This window comes from Dipteris shenzhenensis, chromosome 18 (genome assembly GCF_047967505.1).
Source record: "Dipteris shenzhenensis isolate YYH24624 ecotype China chromosome 18, Dip_SZ_1.0, whole genome shotgun sequence".
Classification (NCBI taxonomy): domain Eukaryota; kingdom Viridiplantae; phylum Streptophyta; class Polypodiopsida; order Gleicheniales; family Dipteridaceae; genus Dipteris; species Dipteris shenzhenensis.
Window position 1 is genome coordinate 49,829,455 of NC_141613.1, and position 21,468 is coordinate 49,850,922.

The 21,468-nt window shown below is 43.5% G+C and overlaps 1 protein-coding gene across 4 annotated transcripts in view; it reads left to right on the forward strand.

The window, feature by feature from the left end:
• The window catches only part of LOC147891362 (protein BONZAI 1-like), a 54,198-nt gene extending 33,029 nt beyond the window's left edge, over positions 1–21,169 (forward strand). For all 4 annotated transcript variants that reach the window (XM_087390096.1, XM_087390099.1, XM_087390098.1 and 1 more), the window contains 6 exons: positions 5,069–5,145; positions 5,236–5,370; positions 5,506–5,670; positions 5,790–5,903; positions 20,305–20,401; positions 20,494–21,169. In XM_087390096.1, coding sequence (XP_087246222.1) covers positions 5,069–5,145; positions 5,236–5,370; positions 5,506–5,670; positions 5,790–5,903; positions 20,305–20,401; positions 20,494–20,612 — 707 coding nt within the window. In that variant the 3' untranslated portion in view covers positions 20,613–21,169. The remainder of the gene's footprint in view (positions 1–5,068; positions 5,146–5,235; positions 5,371–5,505; positions 5,671–5,789; positions 5,904–20,304; positions 20,402–20,493) is intronic.
• The last annotated feature ends 299 nt before the right edge of the window (positions 21,170–21,468 follow it).

Sequence of the window (21,468 nt, forward strand, 5' to 3'; positions counted from 1 at the left end):
CTACCTTGCGTTTCGTCACTGCCTTACGGGATCCCCATGCTCCAGCAACGACTCGAAAACGGAAAGGTTGTCAATAAGTCTTCCGTCCGTCATAGATCACGAGCATCGCTAGCAACTTCGTTGTCACGTCGCAACGTCGTTACAGTTCGCCCGTCGCACTGGAGGTTATGAACAGTCGAATTGCTCCACGCTTCCACGCACTTCACGCATCCCACGCTCACCTCAATTTTCGTCTAACGCCCCACATGGAATCTCCGTTGATCTGGCACTCTGGTCCTTCGACGACCCAGCTCCACGCCTTTCTTCCGTCACTCCGATTGTCTCTCTAATCCTTGCCTTGGGCTCTGATACCAAATGTTAAACACTGACTATCTATTCCTACTGCAGATCACGGGAGAAGCACCGAGTTATTCCACCCAGCCAATCCTTGCTGAAGCATGAGCGCTCACAGAGAATTCGAATCATAAACATACGTAAAACCATTCCTTCTTATCTCTCACTAGCTTCAACAAGCCCCATCTCCCTAGATAGATCTAGATGCCACATGTCATCCATATAGGGCCTTCCTAATGCAACATTTCACCCCTCTCTTGGGATGCTTTAATATCCTTTGCCCCTAGGCACATTCCTTGCATTAGGCCCTTAGCCTTAGATCCACCTAGTCTGGTGCTATCAACCCTCACCTAGGACCTTGACATTAATTCCCTCCTGATCTTTTACATGAAGCGCAAACAAATAATTACAAACATAGATCCTTTAAGGGAAATGGCGATTGATTCTTCCGAGGTCATGCTACCTCGGCTAGAGCATAACAAAAGAAAGTGTGTGTGTGTGTGTGCACCTTTTTTTCCTGTGAAAGTTGTATGTGCGCGCGCACACATATTTTTTTAAATAAAGTGAGATTTCATATTTCTCTGTGGGAAACCTCAGAAGAGGTGAAAACCCACCATGAAGTACAAAATTAAAAAGGTTACAAGTAGGCCCTTGGTAAGAGCCAGGAGGCTATCTGAAAACTAGAAAATACCCTTATGATACCAAGCAAAATGACCAATCTGTTTACATTTATAATACGCATTGGGGAAAGAAGCAAACTATAGGAGAATGCAAAAAGGATGCGGGAAACCATAATCAATGTGTAAACATGATGGTATGGGTTGCGCCATATCCCACAAGATGCAAACTCGGATGTCTCTACTCAAAACTAAGAAATCCTGCTTAGGGTGATGTAACACTCTTCCCAACAAAGATGCGATAGAAGAAGCATATCGAAGACATGTGGACAGAAATTCATAAGATGCTTTGTTGGGTCAAAAAGAGGATCCGAAGGCATAACATACACAAAAAAATTTGCAGCCTGAACCTTGACCATAGTCAGCAACTATCAGCACATTGTGCATAGTAAAAACCTTTGCCAAGAAAGACAAAGGACTGAATATGATCAGTGCCAAGTGTTGCAGACGTCCACGCACACAATGATGATTGACTCAAAATCCTGCCCATGAAGTATAAGCAAACGCCAAGTTGCTACGCCTGAGAGATGTTGTGAAGAAGAGATTTTGACGGGAGAGACCGACACAGCGTTGTCCCTAAATCTTGAACTTCGGAAATAGAATCCGCACATAAATGCTTGAGAAGCTCATGCCGCAATGTTAGGGTCGAGAAATTATCAGAATCAAGCTTAGCCGCTTTATCTGGCTGAGAGGAGGCGAAAAAAAGAGAAGGCCGTTTTTTTTGCAGAAGATGTCGTGCCAGCAAGTAGAGTCTAAGCCGATTGGAAAACAAACAAATTCGATTGCAGCATAACACTAGAATTTGCAAGTGGGCATCATACGGATTGACGAGAGGCTACTGTGAATCAACGAAGGATTCCAATGGGACATGGGTGAAGATGGTAGAGGAACTTTGGGAAAAGGAAGGAATGGAGCAAATGAGGGAGGGTCCAGAACATCCGAAGGAGGCAACTCAGTCGAGGACGAACCGTTGATGTGCGGAAATAGAACAGACGAGGAACCACTCTCTCACACACACACACACACAGGGATATGCATACATACATATGTATGTATGTATATCCCCCCCCAATCCTTTGTATCAAACTTGAGACTCCTGCCTTTCGGAATGGATTTCAAGAATCCCATCACTTTTTGAGATGTACATGTTTAATGTGTGTGTGTGTGTGAGAGAGAGAGAGAGAGAGAGAGAGAGAGAGTTTATTAAAGTCTTCGGAAGACCAAAAAGGGTCTATGAGACTAAAAGAAGCTAATACAATGTGCTGAGGGGTGGAGCCACTCAACACCCATAACAAATGCAAAAGAAAGTCCATAATCTTGATCACAACGTCGTCGGTACATAAGGAGACAAACTCTTTGAGCTCATGAATTAGAACCAACGAGAGTGTTAACCCGGGGGGGAGGGGGGGCTCATTGATGTGTGAGGCTGCTATGGTGGTATTAACCTAGTGAGAGAGCACTAACGGTTGTTGATATGTGCAGTCCGTTGTAATCTCCTTACTGTAGCGTTGTGGCGAACAAGTGCCACAGTCACTCTTGTTGGGCGTACATCTGGTCTTGTGAGCATGAAGGGAGGGGGGAGAGACAAAAGAGTTGCTCCCAAGGAAGTGATTCTATTCATAGATCATAGGCATATATGTGGTGGAGGGCTACGTTGAGTTAGGGCGAGCTATGTATGGCTCTAACAAGGTCAAAGTCTATGTGCGTTTTGCAACAACACACATTCTTGTCTTTGAATTTCTTAATGTACCATCTCTGGCCTCGATGAGCTATAGTGACTTGTTCTTATGGACGCATGAGCCTGAAAACAAGGGAGGATAGTTTGGGCAAGGGGAGCAAGGTCCAGGCCCGCTAAGAGGAGATCTCACCTTCCATCCTTTGATGATTTGGGATGCTATTTTCGAACATTGACGAGTGTTATAGGACAATGAATGGCTATGTGAAGAAAACCATCATCTGAATTCATTGCTTTCTTAGACCAACAAAGGCTAGATATAGAGAATGCATATGCGGAGCAATGTTGGATTGCGGCTGCTTATCATCAATAGGCGTGGGATGCATAAGCCGCACTGCAGCACATCAAGCAGGGAGGTATGTCCGCACCATTAGATGCATTATCGATTGCTTTGGCACTATCTCCCCCAGATGCTTCATTGCTGGTACCAAAGCTAGAGCTTACGTATCATCTTATGGATTGGGTTTCACTCCACCAGGGTTCTAGCGCTCATCCCTAAACTGTTGGCTGATGTCTTAGTGGTTAGGTTGTACAAGGTTTTGATGCCTCTAGCTTGGATTTCTTAATCGGGACAATCAGCTTCGGTCTATGAATCGTAATGCCAAGCGGTGGTGTAAAAGATTGCAACAACTTTGGTCTTGCAAAGTTCCTCTTTGTCAATAGGTATTTCTATGGCAAGTGATGCTTGGGGTATGATTTGTGACTTTCAGCTTTTTCTACAGCAGCATCTTTGAGCTCGGTTTCTTGGCAAGCTTTTTTGACTATTCGAGTTTTACCCAAGGAGGCACGAGTTGAATTGGGTTCGATATTGGGGACTCTGTGGAAATATAGAAACCATAATGTCTTTGGAGATTCTATTGTTTCACTACTTCCGGATGTCACTTAGACAATCTTTCTATGATTGTCTGTGTGTTCGTCAAATAGATTACTTTGTTTACTTGTCTTACGCTGAAATCTTTTGATATTTGTGTGTGTACACACACACACATGCACCGACCCACCCACCAACCCACCCACCTTTATAAGACTAGAATATATCCAAACTTTCCAATTAAAGTTTTTATAGAATAAGTGAAAGAATAAATATAAGAAGGGCGTTTGTAAGGAACTTCAAACAAAATTAGAAAAAATAAGTAATATATAATATATTTATATTTAAATATACATACATACATGTAGCATACCACCTTTGGCTTTTACTGATTTGGTTACCCTCGTTATATAGGTTTATATCCATGGCCTTGGAATGATTATGTCCCATGATGTTGACTGTGAAACGTTGACATGACATCCTTCCAATTAAAAGTGAGTGCCTATTGAGCTTTGAAATTCGTCTACAAGAAAATTTCAGGAGGTGTTCCCATAGATTTTGCAAGAAATTTTAGATTCTCAAAATGTGGCTACTGAATAGGAAGGACTAAAACAAGGCTTACAGCTCTGGCATGAAAGAGACAGTTAATAAGAGCTAGGTCCAAATCAGTAGGATTCCCGAATCCCCATCATTGAAGAATTGCTTTACAAACACAGTAAAACAAGAAACCCTTTTGTTTTAACTGGGATGCAACCAGGTCTTATTAAGGGTTCTCAACTGAGATAGGGCACTTAGAGGTATGTCTTATGCATTTTAAAAGAGAGCTGAAGAAAACTTTATGCCAAAAGATAGCACAAAACAAGGTAGGCTGAAATTCTAATGTAAAGCTCAAAACATCTGATAAAAAGGACTATTTGTGAGAATGGCTTGAACAGTTTCACACTAGCATCCCAATAGAAGCTCACTAAGAAGTCTCTTAAAGTGGCTATGTAGAAACATCCATACCCAAATAATGTTTTGCTCTAGAAAGTTGCACAGCTATGGCTGTAGTGGTTTCAATGATTCCTTGTGTTGAAATGGCATCTACTTCTATTTTTTGATGTTGTTTCTTTGTGTGGGGCCCAGCAAGCTCATCGTGGCTGGTGCTTGCTATTAAGAGACTGACCGATCCAGGGCTTAATCAAGTGGTGTGCAAGGGCCCTACTCACCACTATTTTTTTGATAATACTAAATTTTGTGATTGAATAGCTTAGAATCATTGCTGAGATCGACTGTTGGAAAAGTTCCATTTGTTTTTGCAACATTTGGAATCTGGATAATGCCAAGTTTTCTTTTTTCTTTGTGCAAATAGCAACAAGGGAAGTTAGAACTACCTTAAAGTGTGGATAAGAAATATGAGGAGCTGGGATCTTGTTTAAGTCAAAGTAGGAATATGTTCTTTTTTTTTGGGGGGGGGGGGTGCTGAATGTTGCAACAAATGTCCTGAATGTTCATTTGTTTTCTCTTGTGCAGCTTCAAATGGTAGCCCATCTCAAAGAGACTCTTTGCATTATATTGATCCGACTGGGCGACCAAATGCATACCAAGCTGTAAGGATCATTACTTTTGCTGTATGCCTGTTTGGGGCAATCATCTATGGCTTATGCTCTCTCTGGTGCCTTAATGTTTTTTGATTGCAGGCCATTTGTGCAGTGGGAGATGTATTGGAGTACTATGATTCAGATAAGCTCTTCACAGTTTGGGGTTTTGGGGGAAGACCAAATCAAGATGAACCAGTTTCCCATTGCTTTAATCTCAACAGGAACTCACAGGAAGTGAGAAATTACTTGCAGAGTATTTTGCGCAGAGCTCATACTGATGCAAACTAACAGCTGAAAACATTCCAGAATTTCGAAAGGAATGCATAAATTTTGTAGAAGGTAGACATGTAACTCACATCCTTTTTACAGGTTCTTGGAGTTGCAGGGATCATGGAGGCATACTCACAAGCAATACGCCATGTTTATTTGGCTGGACCTACTATCTTTGGCCCTGTCATCAATCAAGCTGCTTCAATAGCTAGTCAAACTGCAAATACTCAGCAACATAAATATTTTGTACTTCTTATAATTACGGTAATCTATCTATTGTCTTATTTTCATGCCAGCTAGCAGAATGGCTTGCAATCATCACATGTAAGTAAAAGTCAGGTTATGCTATACTAACGTACGTCCCTAGTAACCTGGATTATCAGGATGGTGTCATAACAGATCTACATGAGAGTGTCAATGCGTTGGTAAAAGCTTCAGGGCTGCCGCTCTCGGTGCTTATTGTTGGAGTTGGTGGGGCTGATTTCGCCGAAATGGAGGTATGCTATCTAATAGCATTATTTAAGAAGTGAACTGATCAGACTACTCTTATGAGGACTGTGTGGAGCATTATTCCACTTTGAAGAATATTCAAGTTTTAGGCACTTGGAATTGAGAGATAGAAAATCTATTAAAGTTTAATAGTCTTTTTTTGGGATGTAATGAAAATTATTTGATGTGCCTTCTGTTATGATTGTCCCAAACACACTATATAGAATAGCTGAAAATATTGTCACACGTCTTACCACGTGTTTTCCTTCAATACATCTATTTTCTGACTTGTAAGCAGGGTCACATGAGGCTCATTGTACTAGAAACATTTGTAAATACATAACCCAACAAATTCTCAACTAAGTAATGATGCATCACGTTAATTAATTAAGTCAGCATTTTCACTGCCTGGCTAGTCACTTTTTTCCTGTTTGACCTCTTGGTTTTTCAACTAAGTGATTTTAAAACAATCTCATCGTTCCCTTGCATTATCTCCAGCTGAAAGGTGTCAACACTTTCAAACATTTGCGTTTATTGTAGAGAACTCTGCAATTCTCATCTGTGTGCCAACTTATTTCTTTCTTTGGACCAAATTCCGCCTTGCGCTGAAGTGGACATTGTAGTTTCTACCAAGAATTTGTTCTATAGCTGTTAGGAACCCGGAGTGAGACGGGTCATGGGACTGCAATGTGGGAAAACGTTTTCCTTGCGCCGTTGTACACCTCTTTATGTATCATAGTAGTGGTGATGTTCTCATAGAGATGGCCTTAAGTAGAACCTCTGGGCCCTCCAAGCATCCATGTCTCTGTCAGCATTCATGATGGTGCCCTTGTACTCTCTCCATTGGTGCCAAAATTGTATTCACTAATTGTCATCCTTCTAGTCTCAAATAGTAGTGTAACACTTGAAGATCTATGATCTATGAGCTTGCTTTTGTGGCTGCAATAATCAACTCATCCATATGAAGGGCACATACTATACAAAGAAGTTGATGCTTTGGGACTCCTAAGGACCTTCAAGACCTCGAGGCCTTGCATGCATAGAGAGATCTTTGCATATTTAGAGAGCTAGTTGAGAAAGTTGTCAGAGTTGTGCTATGGTAGAAGCACATTTAACTTAAATAGACTTGGAATTCAAGTAGCCTTTGAAAGTGAAATCAAACCTTTACACATCCCATTCAAATTCACAGGAGGGATTGGGTTTAGAAAGGAAAAACAAAATAGGCCCTGGCACACCCGATGGGGTGTGAATGAGGTGCGCCCCCTACCAAGGCTAAGCCTTGGTATATTTTGAAGGAGATGAGTAGACGACTGAATGAAAGCAAGAGAGTAAGAGCTGAACGTAAGTATGCAATAGAAGAAGTGAACAAACTACAAGAGAGAGAAGGTTTTGTCTAAGTGACAAAACCTTATCCTATTCACTAATTGTGGTTAGGGGGACTCGCGGATGTTGCATTTTCTTCTAAACCATCCTTCTTAATATTTTTGATTACTATAAGAAGCATTTACTTTTCTCTAACATCGAGTTTTCATTCTGCTACTTGTGGAAGTACTAGTGACTCAATCAAATCTATGAGAATAGCTTCCCCTAACCAGACTATATGGAGGAGGTCCTAGAAAGCATAGGCTCACTCACCCCTAGCCCCATGAACTAGCTTCACCAACCCCTTGGGTATGGGTAGCCTTACTTAAGGGTGCTTGCCCCCTAAGGGAACTTTCACTAAGCTACTTGCTCACTAATTCTAGTGCTCACACCCAAGGACCTAACCTAACATTTATATGCCAAATATTAACCATGACTTTAAACCATGGTCCAATGCTCCTAGGCCCAATCTTAACTTGCAATGCTCACCCGAAGGGCCTATTCCAACTCATCGCCATAGGTTTAGCCCATGGCGATAGACCTCTTTTAATCCTCACCTCGGATCCTATAATAATCAATAATGTCCTTAAGTTTGAGGATAGCCTCCCCATACTTCGTTATATACTAATTTAAATCTGTAAGAAACTTTTCCTAGGCTTCCCATGACTTTTCTAATTCATTTTTGAAAAGAAACTTGGAAAGGAGACTACTCCGAACACTTCTTGGAACTCTAAACCGTACCACTTTCTTTGAGGTTCTTCAATTCTTGGTAGTATTCTTGAATTGCGGTGGTGCATTGAATTGTATTTTACAGTTGTGCATGCAATAATTTCCAGTGCAAAACCAAAAGCCCCAAATTTTGGGGTGAAATTGAACTGAAATTGGGGCAAATCCACGAAAAGCCCCAAATTTTGCAAAATGCCCAATTCATAGGATGTGCTCAAATTTGCCCAAAAGTCTGCTTTGCCAAACAATGGCTCCCTGCAAAGTGCACTTGCAAGAAGCCTTGACACTTGAAAGTGCACTGGCTGACATTCACAAGAATGCGTGGGTGTAAGGCAGTTGTACGGACAGTTTGAGTACTGTACGGTATGTACGGACAAGACTGTATGACGGTGCTGTAGTATACGGAACAGTTGTACAGACATGATGCAGGCAGTTGCATAGAACCATATGACATTGTACGATCGAGTACCTGAACAAGAATGTACGGTGTTGTTGGTCGTCCGTACGATGTACGGGGCACCTTCTGTACGGACGGATAGAGGCAGAGTATTGACGTGAACCAGACTTGTACTGGGATCCTTACTATGTACCGGCATCAGTGATTGTACGGGCGCCTGCAGCACAAGAACAGTACGGAACAGCAGCTACCCAGCGTGCTTCGGGAGACAGGTGTACAATAGTATTGACGAACTACAAGTAGATGGTACGGACGAGCGGTGATGGTACGTGCAAGTACGAAATTGCGAAATTTCGTACAGTCGTACGGACTGTACGGAGGAGCATGTACGTGGGCTGGAGCTTCGGGTTGTGTGACCTCGAATGAGATGGTCCGGGTGTGAGCAGTAGGTAGTAGTAGGAGCTTGTGGCTCTGATACTAAATGAAGGAGATGAGCAGACGACTGAATGAGAGCAAGAGAGTAAAAGCTGGACGTAAGTATGCAATAGAAGAAGTGAACAAACTATAAGAGAGAGAAGGTTTTGTCTAAGTGACAAAACCTTATCCTATTCACTAACTGTGGTTAGGGGGAAAACCTTTAAATGAGGGAAAAGTGCCCCTTACCCACTTATTGGCATTACATTGGTCACTGCCTAGAATAATTCTAACATATTTGCTACTACAAATTACAAGGAAGTTGGATTTAACAATAGTAGTTTATATTTTGGATGGAACCAAGGGACGAAGAGGTGCTATCATATATAACTGCTGTAGATACAACAATTTCTCTTCAAATAGAAGACCAAAACTGAATATCCAGTAGAAGATCGCCTTTGACAATGGTCTGGAAGTGTGTAGGTGAAGATATAACTCTAAAACTCCATCAAGGTGCCAAACATAGCAAATCTCCAAAGCTGAGATCAATGTCTACAGAAAACTGGTTCCAGTCTATCTCTTAAGCTTTGAAACACGTAAACTTCACATTAATAACAACAGTCTTTAGCAAATGTATAAAAAAAAAACTCGACCAAGTTCGTGAAGTCTTAGATAAAACAATATAACCATAAGTAAAACTTAGAATTAGAGTTAGAAATGGATTACAAATCAGCAATAAATTTCTATCTATCTTAAGTAATGCGTTGCCCTATCAGCTTAGACTGCTTATTTGGAAGAGACTAAAATGAATTCGTATAGTCTTCACAAGCAGTTAGAAAGTTAGAATGAAGAGAATTTTAGTGCTAGCCTTTGTCACAGCTGAGTCAGCTCTTCACCTCCAGACTGCGGACAGAAACTCAGTACAATAATCTTTGTATAGATTGATGCACAAGTGCGTGTGGGTGTGTGGATTTGCATGTGTGGGGGCATATGTTTATAATATGGTGTAGAGTTTATAATATGGTCTACACCCACTTTTGGGCAGTGATAATGTTGGTGGGGATGTCACCAGGCCACAGGTGATAGGCATCCTCCTCTGGTCCGGTACTAGTACAATAATCCAACTGATATTGCCATCAGTGCAAGGTCTACTTCCTCAAAGTTATACAGCCCCCTCTTAGGTCCAAATTGGTACACGGCCCCCCGAGATCGATGAACCTTGGTGCTCCAGTAACAATGGGCATCCAATTGCTCACTAGGATCAATCTGCGGTGTTTGGATCGGCAATCATTTGACCCATCCGGATCTCAAGAAGCTCAATAGACAATAGTCCCAACAGAACACAAGGAAAGCCCCTCTGGATTTCCCATGTCTTGATGTCCAAACACATATACACTCATAAACATACTGCCATGGGAACAACTCCTCGTGGCTCGAGGTCGTGCTTGAAAGCCTGCCTCGATCAAAGACTCCTTCGCCACTACACCTGTCCGGTAGGTCCTGCTGCCACATACAAGCAAGCAACCCTCTATCTTGAACTAGAAAGCCTGTTCTTGCCTCGTGCTACTGGAAGGCTGGAACAATGGATGTGACGGATGCAGAACCTTGCTTCTTCTCACTGGTTCTTTGAGGACACAGCCGCCAATAATGACCTTTATGGCCACATAGCTTATAGGTACGTGAGGCCTTTAATGCTTCCCTTTCCTCAGTTGTCAACTTCTTCCTAATCTTTTGCTCAGTTGACAAAGCCTGAGTGAATGTCATAGGTATGATCTACAAATCTCTCCTCTTGGTCGAGCACCATCGGAACCAATTCCTCCCAAGTCAACGTATTCATCCTTCCGTTGGTTATCAAGGACAAATAGAATGGAGGAAATGTTATGGCCATATCCTCGGATGATCCTTGCCTGAAGAATCTCTTCTTGAAGTTTTTGCAACTTGTTGATGTGCTCCGGTACCGATGAAGACTTCATGGGATCCAACAATCTCATGTGGACTTCCTAAGAGACCCTCTTCATGGGAGAGGTTCGATTGTACAAGTACGCCAAATGCTCCCAGATACTTTTGGCCAGCGCCATATGCTTCACGTGGTTAATCTCTGAGTAGTACATTTATGAACAACCTTACCCTTAACCCCACAGCTGAGACAGGGTCTCGGCCTCTAGGTTGGACGCAAGGGGATCAGGCCTGTGAACTCCCACCAATCTGAAGTCTCCCAAATCATACGACTGTAGCAGGAACTCCATCATGACCCAGTTGACACCGTAATTAGGGCCATTCAATTGACGGTCGATCGGAAATGTGGGCAAAACTGGAATTTTTTCCTTGCTCTCCGCCATCTCAGCCAGGGTAGACATGTTGGAGTGAAGAGAAAGTCGAACTGGAAGAGAGAATGGGTGGGAAAGCGGGTAGAGAAGGGGGGTAACGGGGGTTGACAGAGGAGAGTGCTGAAGAAGATGATGAATAGGCTTGGGGTCTAAGTACCTTCACACCTTTGCTGTCCCGACCCTCGAGAACTACTCCTTTCGAATCTGAAAACACCCTCGAGAACTGCTCCTTTCGAATCTGAAAACACCCTTCAAAGAATCCATGCCTTCGTTGACACCGACACCTTTGCACCGTCCTCAGGAACACCTCCGAACAGCAGCCCTAAACCTCCTCTCAGTTTGCTGCATCAACACTCCCTCCACGTCTCGGTCTCTAGCCAACTGTGGCTATAATACGATGTGAGAAATGCAGTGGATCTGAACAGAAATGGAGAGAGAGAGAGAGAGCAAACGACACAAACTGAGCTGCAAATGAGAAAAAGAGGTGAGAGAGACTGCAAATCCCCTCAATTGCTGGGAAAACCTTTGCTATATATAGGCACATATGTGTTGGAAAGGTCACCTCCCCATATGTAAGCCCCCATATGAGGAGAGCATGGGAGAGGGAGACCTAGGGCAGTACCCCACAGAAAAAGAGAGAAAGGGGCTGCCACATAGACAGCGTCATGGCTGTCATGTGGGCAGCACATCTAGAGCTGTTATGGGCAGATCAGAGGGCCAGAATAGTGGGGAGGCATGGCAGATCTGTACAGATAACAGACGCCTGCTGTACGGCTGGTTTGAGGGACATGTACGGAGCTCGGGCAGGAGCCCTAGAGCTGGAACAAGCCTGGAGCAGAGGCAAGATAGTCTGGGACAGATTGCGACGGATCTAGGACATGGAGGCACACTGTTTGCAGCAGGTTTGGGGGGGGCCTGGACCCTGAATATATAGGAGGGCATCTGCCCTTGAAAGGAGGCTCAAAGCCCTAGTGTTGTGGGTGAAGTGCCCTTGTAATGAGAGCCCTTTAAGGGCGGTTTCCAGCAGACTGGTCGGCCTGTTTGGGTCGGCCAGAATGGGTCTGCTGGTCGGTTTTTTGGAGCAGGCCTTGGGCCTATATAAAGAGGCCATTGGGCCTCATTCAATGGTCATTTGGAGCAGCAGTTGGGGAGCAGACAGCAGCAGCAGCAAGGCCACCCTTGGACCTACACATAGGAGGAGAAGGAGGCTGACATAGAGCTGCAGACTGAGCTCAAGGTGCTGCCCACCTAGGCTGGCTTCCAGACAGCAGCATATGCTCGAGGTGGAGCACACGGGCTCAGAGATGTAGGAGTGCTTGACATTTAGTAGGAGAACCTTTTGGTATTGTATTCTGTCCTACTTTGTGGATGGACGGAAATATAAAGAGTTGCTTCTATATTTGTTTCTGAGCATTGTCTATTTACTGGCTTGCACATCTATGCACATAAGTTAAGAAGTTTGTGATTCCACACCCCACACGCACACTTTGTGAGTTCCTGGGAAATACTATCAGTCTTCCGCATTGCGTACCCTCTGTTGGGTCATTTCTAACAATATGGTGCTCCACATTGAGTTGGTACGAGTGAGGGAAGGGGGGCCTATATATAGGCAGCCACCTCCCCTCTAGTTGGCTAGTCATGTGGGCGAACACCTGCGCTAGGTGGGCCGACCCCCTACAGCACATGGGGGCTGGCACACAGCCCTATAAAAGGGCTCCCCCCTCGCCATACATAGGGCGACTAGACCGCCAAGGCCTCCTGCCCTAAAAAGGGCTGCCTCGCAGCCAAATAGGGAGGTCATCCCCTGCCCTACATAGCCCGACCAAACAGACTAGGTGGACGACCATAAGGTTGGCCCACCTCTGCCTACAAATAGGCTCCTGGGGGGGCTGGAATACTCAGTATGCTGCCCCAAAGGTGGCCTCAAAGGCCCACCACAATGGGCCTGACATAGGTGCTGCCAGGCGGCACATAGACTGCCCCTGGCCAGCCCGTAGCCTGTCCATCCTGAGAACGTCCATAGCCTGTGTGACATAATGGGCTGCCAAGTGGCAAGCAAGCAGATCTGCCCTCTGCCCTACTCTGTACTACCCTCACAGGGGGGTGGGCACACCCACAAGCAAGGCCCTCCCTTTCTACCTAAAGCTTAAACCATGCGACATCAGGAGATGCTGACCAGCAACAGGTATATGCTGAAAGTAGGAGGTGATTGGCCTAGAAGGTAGGCTAGAGTGTAGAAAACTATGATAGGGCCTCCAAAACCCTCTAGAAGCAAATCGGAATGGGTGAAACAGGAGGCTAGGAGCTAATTCAAGTGCTGGTGATGAAGTCTGTGAAAAGCAAGAGGTAGTAGCATGACAGTGGAAGCAGGATGAGTTTAGAGCTGAAATCTCAATTGGGGTTATGCCAAAATATTCAGAAGAGAGCTCTTTATAGGGGAGAACGCCTGACAACCGAAAAGCTAATAGTTAAAAGCTAAAAAGTCAGGTCGTGAAGTGCTAAAATTTAGGAAATCTGGCTTTTATTAAAAAGCTTATGAAATATTCAACTAAGTATCCTGATCTGAATTAGGTTAGTTTAGTTGTAAATTGACCAGTTGGTTCTTAATCATATCTGCTCCATGATCCCTCTATCCATGCACAGAATTAAATAACATATGAGGCCTAAAACAAATTATTATCCTAGGCTTGCTAGGTTCATATTGACTTCACTAGGCGAGAGTATGCCCAAAGTGAAACCATTTATTAGAATTTGATGTGCTCTTTCTAATATGCATCTGAGTGATCAAGGTTACATAAAAAAGGAACTTCTATTAATGCTTGATAAAAGACCACCTTACAACTCAGCAAAAACAAAGTAGCTGATCAAGGGAAAAGAAGAAAAGAGAAGCCGCCTAAAGGGGCCACCGGAATAGGGGCTGACAACTGCGATGGTGGACTATACAACCAGCGAATGCCTCTCTCTGTGAGAACATAAAAGGATCCTGCAGGCCATGCCTTGCAAAAACGCGCTGCCTTTCGGCGGCGGTCACTCCAGAGCCTAGAGTCCCACTCTCCCGAATAGCACACAGAGTGTAGATGATATCTTGCCAGATGGCAACCAGAGTGGCCGCTGCGGAGGTCTGGTGACCTCCTATCTCCCAACTGCAACGAGCGACCTAGATATGCCAAGCGGTGATGCTAGCCACGTTCTCCCACACACAGTCCTTTGCCAGAGGTGCCAAGTGTGCCTGTCTGTGAGGAATTACCTCGTGTATCTCGATTATAGTCACTGTCTGTCCCTGAATCCGAAAGGATGGCGAGGTGGGATCAATCAAGAACGCATGCGTTGTTAGAAAAGAGAGTGTGAGAGCAAGAGAGCTGAATGTAGTGCTTGTAATAGAAGCAGTGACTAATACAAGAAGTGGGATGGGTTTTGTCTAAGAGACAAAACCTTATCCTTCACTAACCGTAGTTAGTGAACTAATTGTGGTTAGGGAAAAAAACCTCTAAATGAGGGAAAAGTGCCCCTAACCTACTTATTACATGACATTGGTCACTGCTGAATTATAATAATAATTCTAACACCCCCTTGTAGTGCCAATGTCATGTACAAGGAAATGATCAATCACCAAAAAGAGATAAGTTCAGGGCACTCCGAAATGCCTCAAACTTTTCACGTGGAAGTGCTTTGGTGAAGGTGTCTGCAACATTGTCAAATGTTGACACATAGATCATATTGATCTCTCCTGCATGCAACTTCTCTTTGACATAGTGATAGTGAATTTCAATGTGCTTCGTGCGAGCATGAAACACAGGATTCTTTGCCACTGCTATAGCACTCTGACTATCAGTGAGAATTGGAGAAGGACCCTCTAATGAAAGATGAAGATCAGCAAATAAACGACACAGCCAAACACATTCAATTGTCGCTGTGAAAGCCGCCCTGTACTCAGCTTCACATGAGGAGGTAGCCACTGTAGACTGTTTCTTGCTCAACCAAGAAATGCAAGCATGTCCTAGAAAGAAACAATTCCCACTGGTGGAGTGCCTAGTATCATAGTCTCCAGCCCAATCGGAGTCACTGTAAGCATGCCTCTGTAAGTCGCCCCCCCTGGGAAACATCAAGCCAAAAGACTTTGTACCTTGCAAGTAACGGAAGATGCGTTTTACAGCCTGCCAATGCATAATCTTTGGGTTGTGCATATACCTGCTTACCTGAGAAACTGAAATTTGAATATCAGATCGTGTATTGCAGAGATAAATGAGGCATCCAACAGCCTGACTATAGAGTGTGGCATCAATTGATTCACCCGCATCATGCATTGTAAGCTTCAGCCCCGGCTCCATGGGAGTGGACATAGGCTTGCAATCATGCATGTTGAATTTGTCCAAGAGCTTTTGAACATACTTGGACTGAGACATAATAATGCCACGTTTCTCTTGAATAAACTGGATCCCTAAAAAGAAATGTAACAAGCCCAAGTTTGACATATCAAAAGTAGCTTTCAATTGGGCCTTGAAATTTGCAATTACTTCCTCATTTGATCCGGTGAGCAGCATGTCATCTACATAAAGAATGATGACCAGAATATCCCCCCCATCCTTCTTGATGTAGAGGGTGCTCTCAGTTGGACTATTGTGCAGCCCCTTGCTGGTCAGAAAGGCATCAATTTTGGCATACCATGCACGTGGGGCTTGTTTCAGCCCATACAAAGCTTTATTCAGCTTGCATACCTAAAGTGCATTTCCTGAAATTTCAAAGCCCGGAGGTTGTTTGACATAAACTTGTTCCAACAAGTCTCCATTAAGGAAAGTTGTTTTAATGTCCAACTGATGAACATTCCATTCAAAATTTGCAGCCATGGCTATAACTGATGTGATGGTGGTCATCTTGGATGTAGGAGCAAAAGTTTCCTCATAATCTATGTCCTTTTTTCGAGCATATCCTTTTGCAACCAGCCTTGCCTTGTACCGATCAATGTACCCATGTGGCTTTCTTTTGACTTTGAAAACCCACAGCGTGTACCTATGGCATTCTTACGTGTTGGCAAGTCCACAACATCCCAAGTCTGATTTTTATGAATGGACTGCATCTCATCGTGCATGGCATTTATCCAATGCACATTATCTTTTGTTTCTTCAAATGTCTCAAGCTCCTCCTCATCAAGAAGAGTACCTGCATAAGCTGATTCAACTGAATGAGCTCCCTCCATCTGCCTTACTGCACTGCGAGTTCTGCCAGGCAATGGAGCTTCAAGCCTACTCTCCCTGAGAGTCTGAAGCAACCAATGCGGGACTGTTTTGGCTGCGTGTATCTCTTGAATTCGGAGGTTGCTGTAAATTCTGAGTTTCAGCGGGGGAACCAAATGCTATATAGGAAGCATCCCCTCAAACACATCATCTGAAGAGGACGGAATCTGAAATTCAGCATTTGTATGTGCAGAATTTTGAGAGAATATGACATCTCTACTGACAAAAATCTTGCATGTAGCTAGATTGTAGAGACGATAGCCTTTGCTTTGTGAACTATATCCCACAAAAATGCATTTTAGTGCCTTATCTGACAACTTGTGTCTGAACTCCACAGGTATGTGGGCATATGCAACACAACCAAAAACTCTGAAGTGGTCCACTGAAGGCTTCCTCCCATGCCATGCGTCATAGGGAGTGATTGTATTTAAAGCCTTTGTAGGAGCTCGATTTAAAATATAGTTGGCACACATGAGGCCTTCCAGGCAAAACCTGTGAGGCAACTTCTTACTTGTGAGCATGCATCTATCGATTTCCATGGCGGTGCGATTCTTCTGTTCAGCTTTGCCATTCTGTTGAGGTGTAAGCCTCACTGTAAGCTGATGCATAATGCCTTTTTCTTTCAAAAATGTCTCAAATTCATGAGACATATACTCCCCCCCTCGATCTGTGCGAAGTGTCTGCACCCTGAGTCCTGTCTCATTTTCAACCATAGCCACAAAGTGTTTGAAATGCATAAACACATCTGATTTTGCCTTGAGACCATAGACCTAAGTATAGTTGGGAATGTAACAGAATAGAGATAATCCCCAAAAGCAGGTGTCCTAATGGGACCGCAGACGTCACTGTGAAAAAGCTGCAATTTTCTTGTAGCTTTCACTGCACCATCCTTCTTGAAGGGAAGCCTATGTATTTTGCCAAGAATGCAACCTTCACATGCATGAGGAGGAGGCTACTCCAAAGGAGGTAATGCATCAACCATATCATGCCTCTGAAGTGTCATTAAGCTGCCATAGCTCATGTGCCCATACCTGGCATGCCATAACTCCGCATTCTGCATCGCAGCAGTGGGAGTGCTAACTGATAATGCAAGATGGGATCTTTTTTCATATAAATCAAGCTGAAAAAGACCCCGATACAAAGTGCCATACAATCTTAAAGCATATTCATTTTCTTTGTCTCTGATTGCACATTTGTCATGATAAAAAACAACCTGAAATTCTCCTCTATCGAGTGAGGACACTGAAAGCAAATTCTTCTTTATACCTGGCACATAGAGTACATATGAAATTCTGAAATCTGTGCCATCAGTGGACGTGAGAATAATATCTCCCACTCCACACACTGAATAAGAAGAATTATTTGCACAAGTGACCTTCTTTTTGGTGGGTGGAGAATGCAGAGTTACAAACAGATTTTTCTTGGAAGTGATGTGCTTTGAAGCACCACTATCAAAATACCAAGTATGTAGTGTCTCATCAACATTGAAAGAGCATTCATCCTTTGAAGGATCGTAACTGCGAGTCAAAAAAGCATATGGGTCATCATCATTAGTGGCTGTAGTGTATCTGAACTACCTACTAAAAAATCTGAAGTACTCTTCAACCAAGTTGGCTGCAACATCTCCTCCATCATGGCAATGTGGACCTGATGCATCTTATACAGCCATACTGGAATCCCTTTTCTTTTCTTTGGCTATGCGCTTCTTGCACTCTCCAATATAATGACCTGGCTTCTTGCAATAATGACAGATGCCCTTCTTTTTCTTCTTGTTTGTATCACCTTGTGCCTTATAAGAAGGCTGTCTTGAATCAGCTTGATGCTGATGTGTGGGCTGATTGGCATGTGGCTTGTGCTGCCCTTTACCCTTGGGCTTGAACTTGGAGAGCATAGCATGCTCGCCAGCCTGGGTTGCCATATTTCTGCTTGTTTGTTCCTCCTACAACAGAAGTCCTACCAACTCCTGAAAGGAGAGAGGATTGCTGCCCCCCCTCAATGAGAAATTGAGCGAGGTGTGGAAACCGAGATAGGACTCAGGAAGAGAGTTCAGAGTGGTGGAGATCATGTTTGAATCCGGAATGACTTCATCAATGTTCAGCAATTGCTCCCTGAGATCCTGAAGCTTCGTGAGGTGAGAATTCATGGAATCTCCTTCCTCCATACGTGTATGGGAAAGTTCTCCCTTCAGAAAGGAAACTCTGGCATCGTTTCTTGCTGCAAACATACTCTCCAATATTACCCAAGCTGCCATAGATGTCTTGCATGACCGAATATGAGGTATAATGAACCTCTTGACAGAAAGAGAAATTACTGAAAGAGCTTGTGCATCTCTAGAGTCCCATCTTTTTTGCTCTGCTTTGGGAGCTCTTGGAGCTGCTCCAATCACTAATACAAGAAGTGGGATGGGTTTTGTCTAAATGACAAAACCTTATCCTTCACTAACCGTAGTTAGTGAACTAACTGTGGTTAGGGGGAAAAACCTCTAAATGAGGGAGTGCCCCTTACCTACTTATTACATTACATTGGTCACTACTGAATTATAATAATAATTCTAACATGCGTCTCCTCCGTGAGCCAAGCCACCATCCCCCCATGTGAGGACCTTCTGCTTGCGCTGCATGCTTGCCACTATCCTCAAGACTCTATGCTGCTGAGCATCCCCAAAGGCTGTGAGGAATCGTCTCTGTTACATCATCTACATAGCAACGACATCAACCATCCACCCTCATTTACTCCAGCTTATGGCCAATGGGTAAGCCTCCATGTGCTACCATCCAAGAAATGAGAAATCTTCCGTGGGTGCAAGCTAGACCAGAGTCGTGACTAGAAACGGGGAATGATCTCCCTGGGGACCTTGTTCTCAACCGAGTGTTGCTCCCTTGAGGGAGTCCAAGCTGTTGCTTCCAACTGCAGACGGCGACTATACGGATCGTGTAAGAGAAGAAAGTCACCTCCTCCACTCTGTCAGAGTGCCCAACATGAGTGGGCCAGAACCACTCCCTTGGATCCCACTGTACATCCCTAAGAGGATCCCCCCTTATAACCATAGGTGCCTGTGGTGCTTTCTCCTGTCCAATAGGATCGTATCTGGGTCAATGGTCTAGTTCCTACCCTGTCGTCCCACAATCTTGATCCTCTGCTAAGAAAGCCCATCCGTAGCATCCTCATCCCTCTGATCACTATCCAACTCTGCAACCAGAAAGCCTCCCTCCCCTAGGTAGAGAGTTTGCTGGAGGAACTGTACCCTGAGAGGCAGTGCAGTTCATGTAAAGATCAAGATGGAATTTATCTATGGTTTTGAAGATGACGTCCTCGTTAAGCCAAGCATCAACACCTAAGATACCAAGGCTCACCTCCAAAGCTAACCTGAAGGGTTAAGTAATTGGAAGTATAGACTGTACATGTGTTAGGAACTCTTGTGGATTTGTGCAAAGTGTGATCAGTTTCATATGGCATATTGATATTTTAATATGAGGTAAAGAGTGATTTGGAAACAATACTCAAAAGACTTGTAACCTCACTAAATTGAAGTCCACCAAAAGCTCTAGCTTCCAATGTTGTTTCTCTGTATAGAGACTGACCATGATACTGAAGATTCATCACTATGCTGTAGATGGTGTAACCATGGTAAAGATGGTAAAGATAAAGTAGAATCATAACCACGAGATCACACTGTAGATGGTTACGTCATACTGAAGACGACATGTTCGTATTGAAGATGACATTACCATACTGGAGATGGCATAGCTGGAGAGCATACATGGCGATCAGCAATAAGTACTGAATGGACGATCGCTTTTGCACAAGATTTCTTGAAGAAGATAATCAGGGGGTGTGTGAAGTCCTATAACAATAACTCACACAGAAAACTCATATGTGATGTGTGTGTGTGTGTATGAGAGAGAGAGAGAGAGAGAGAGAGAGTCATGATTTAATAGCTGTGTTCTTGTAGTATTTGGATTCAGATAGAGGCAGACTGCAATCTACAGATAAGAACAGAGTGGCTGCACGTGATATTGTGCAGTTTGTGCCACTGCGGAATGCAACAGGTGCATTTGTTAATTGGAATTTAGCCAGTTGTAGTGAAATCATATCCCGTGCTCTAGCCACAGATTTGCTAAGACTGAATGTGACAATGCAGGGGCATTTTCACTTGCACAGATGCTACTCGCGGAGCTTCCAGCACAGTTCCTTGAATACATGCATGGCGTGAAAATTTTTCCCAATGCAGCACAACAGGATATGGTTAATGTACAATAGAGTCCCTGTAATGTTTCTAATTGCTTGTGTTTTTTGTAAATGTTTTGCAATCTGGCAGTCTTCAATTTTTGGCAGCATGGATAGCGGTTTAATTGTATGGGTATTGGCTACTTCAAAAAGATATCCACAAAGAACTTTGTTTCTTGAAAGAAACGTATTGGCCTGAATGTCAGGGGTCATGCCTTACAATCCATGCATTCGAGTTGTGTACTCCCCTTTGTAACATTGACTCCACTTTTGGGGTAAGGTATATAAAGGCGCAGATTTTTAAACGCAGCTCATATAAACATGCAAGCTAGTACTTGTGTAGGTCTAATGCTCATGGTTGCTGACCACTCATGGTCACATATGAAGCATACTACAGATATGATCTATCTTGACCATTCAGCTATGCATTGAAACTCCGAATGCTTAGGGCATCCTTAAGGCTCACACATCAAGAGATTATTCCCATTTTTGTATATACTTGGATGTCTTGACCATGCACATACTCAAGCCAGAGAGGAATAATCCTTTAGATTGGTTCTCATCTATGAATTTGATAATTTCATGTTAATTCAAGTGTATAGGGCTATGAAAAGCAATACGAAGTTGCTAGCTTTGAAGATAGGAGGAATCATCCCTGTCGATTGATTTGACACATGCACATGTGAATGTGTATCTATGTGTGTGCGTATGTATTATGCCCTTAAAGTAAGTAGTTGTTAGATGAAGTAATATATTTTTGGCAATGATTGCATGTCTCTTTTACTAATCTTTAAACTCTCAATGTGAAGAAAGGTGGGTATCACAAGCTTTAAGGTTTGACCAACGTGTCTAGGTTTGTTGTAGGTGAAGATCTCTTTTCTCTAAAATT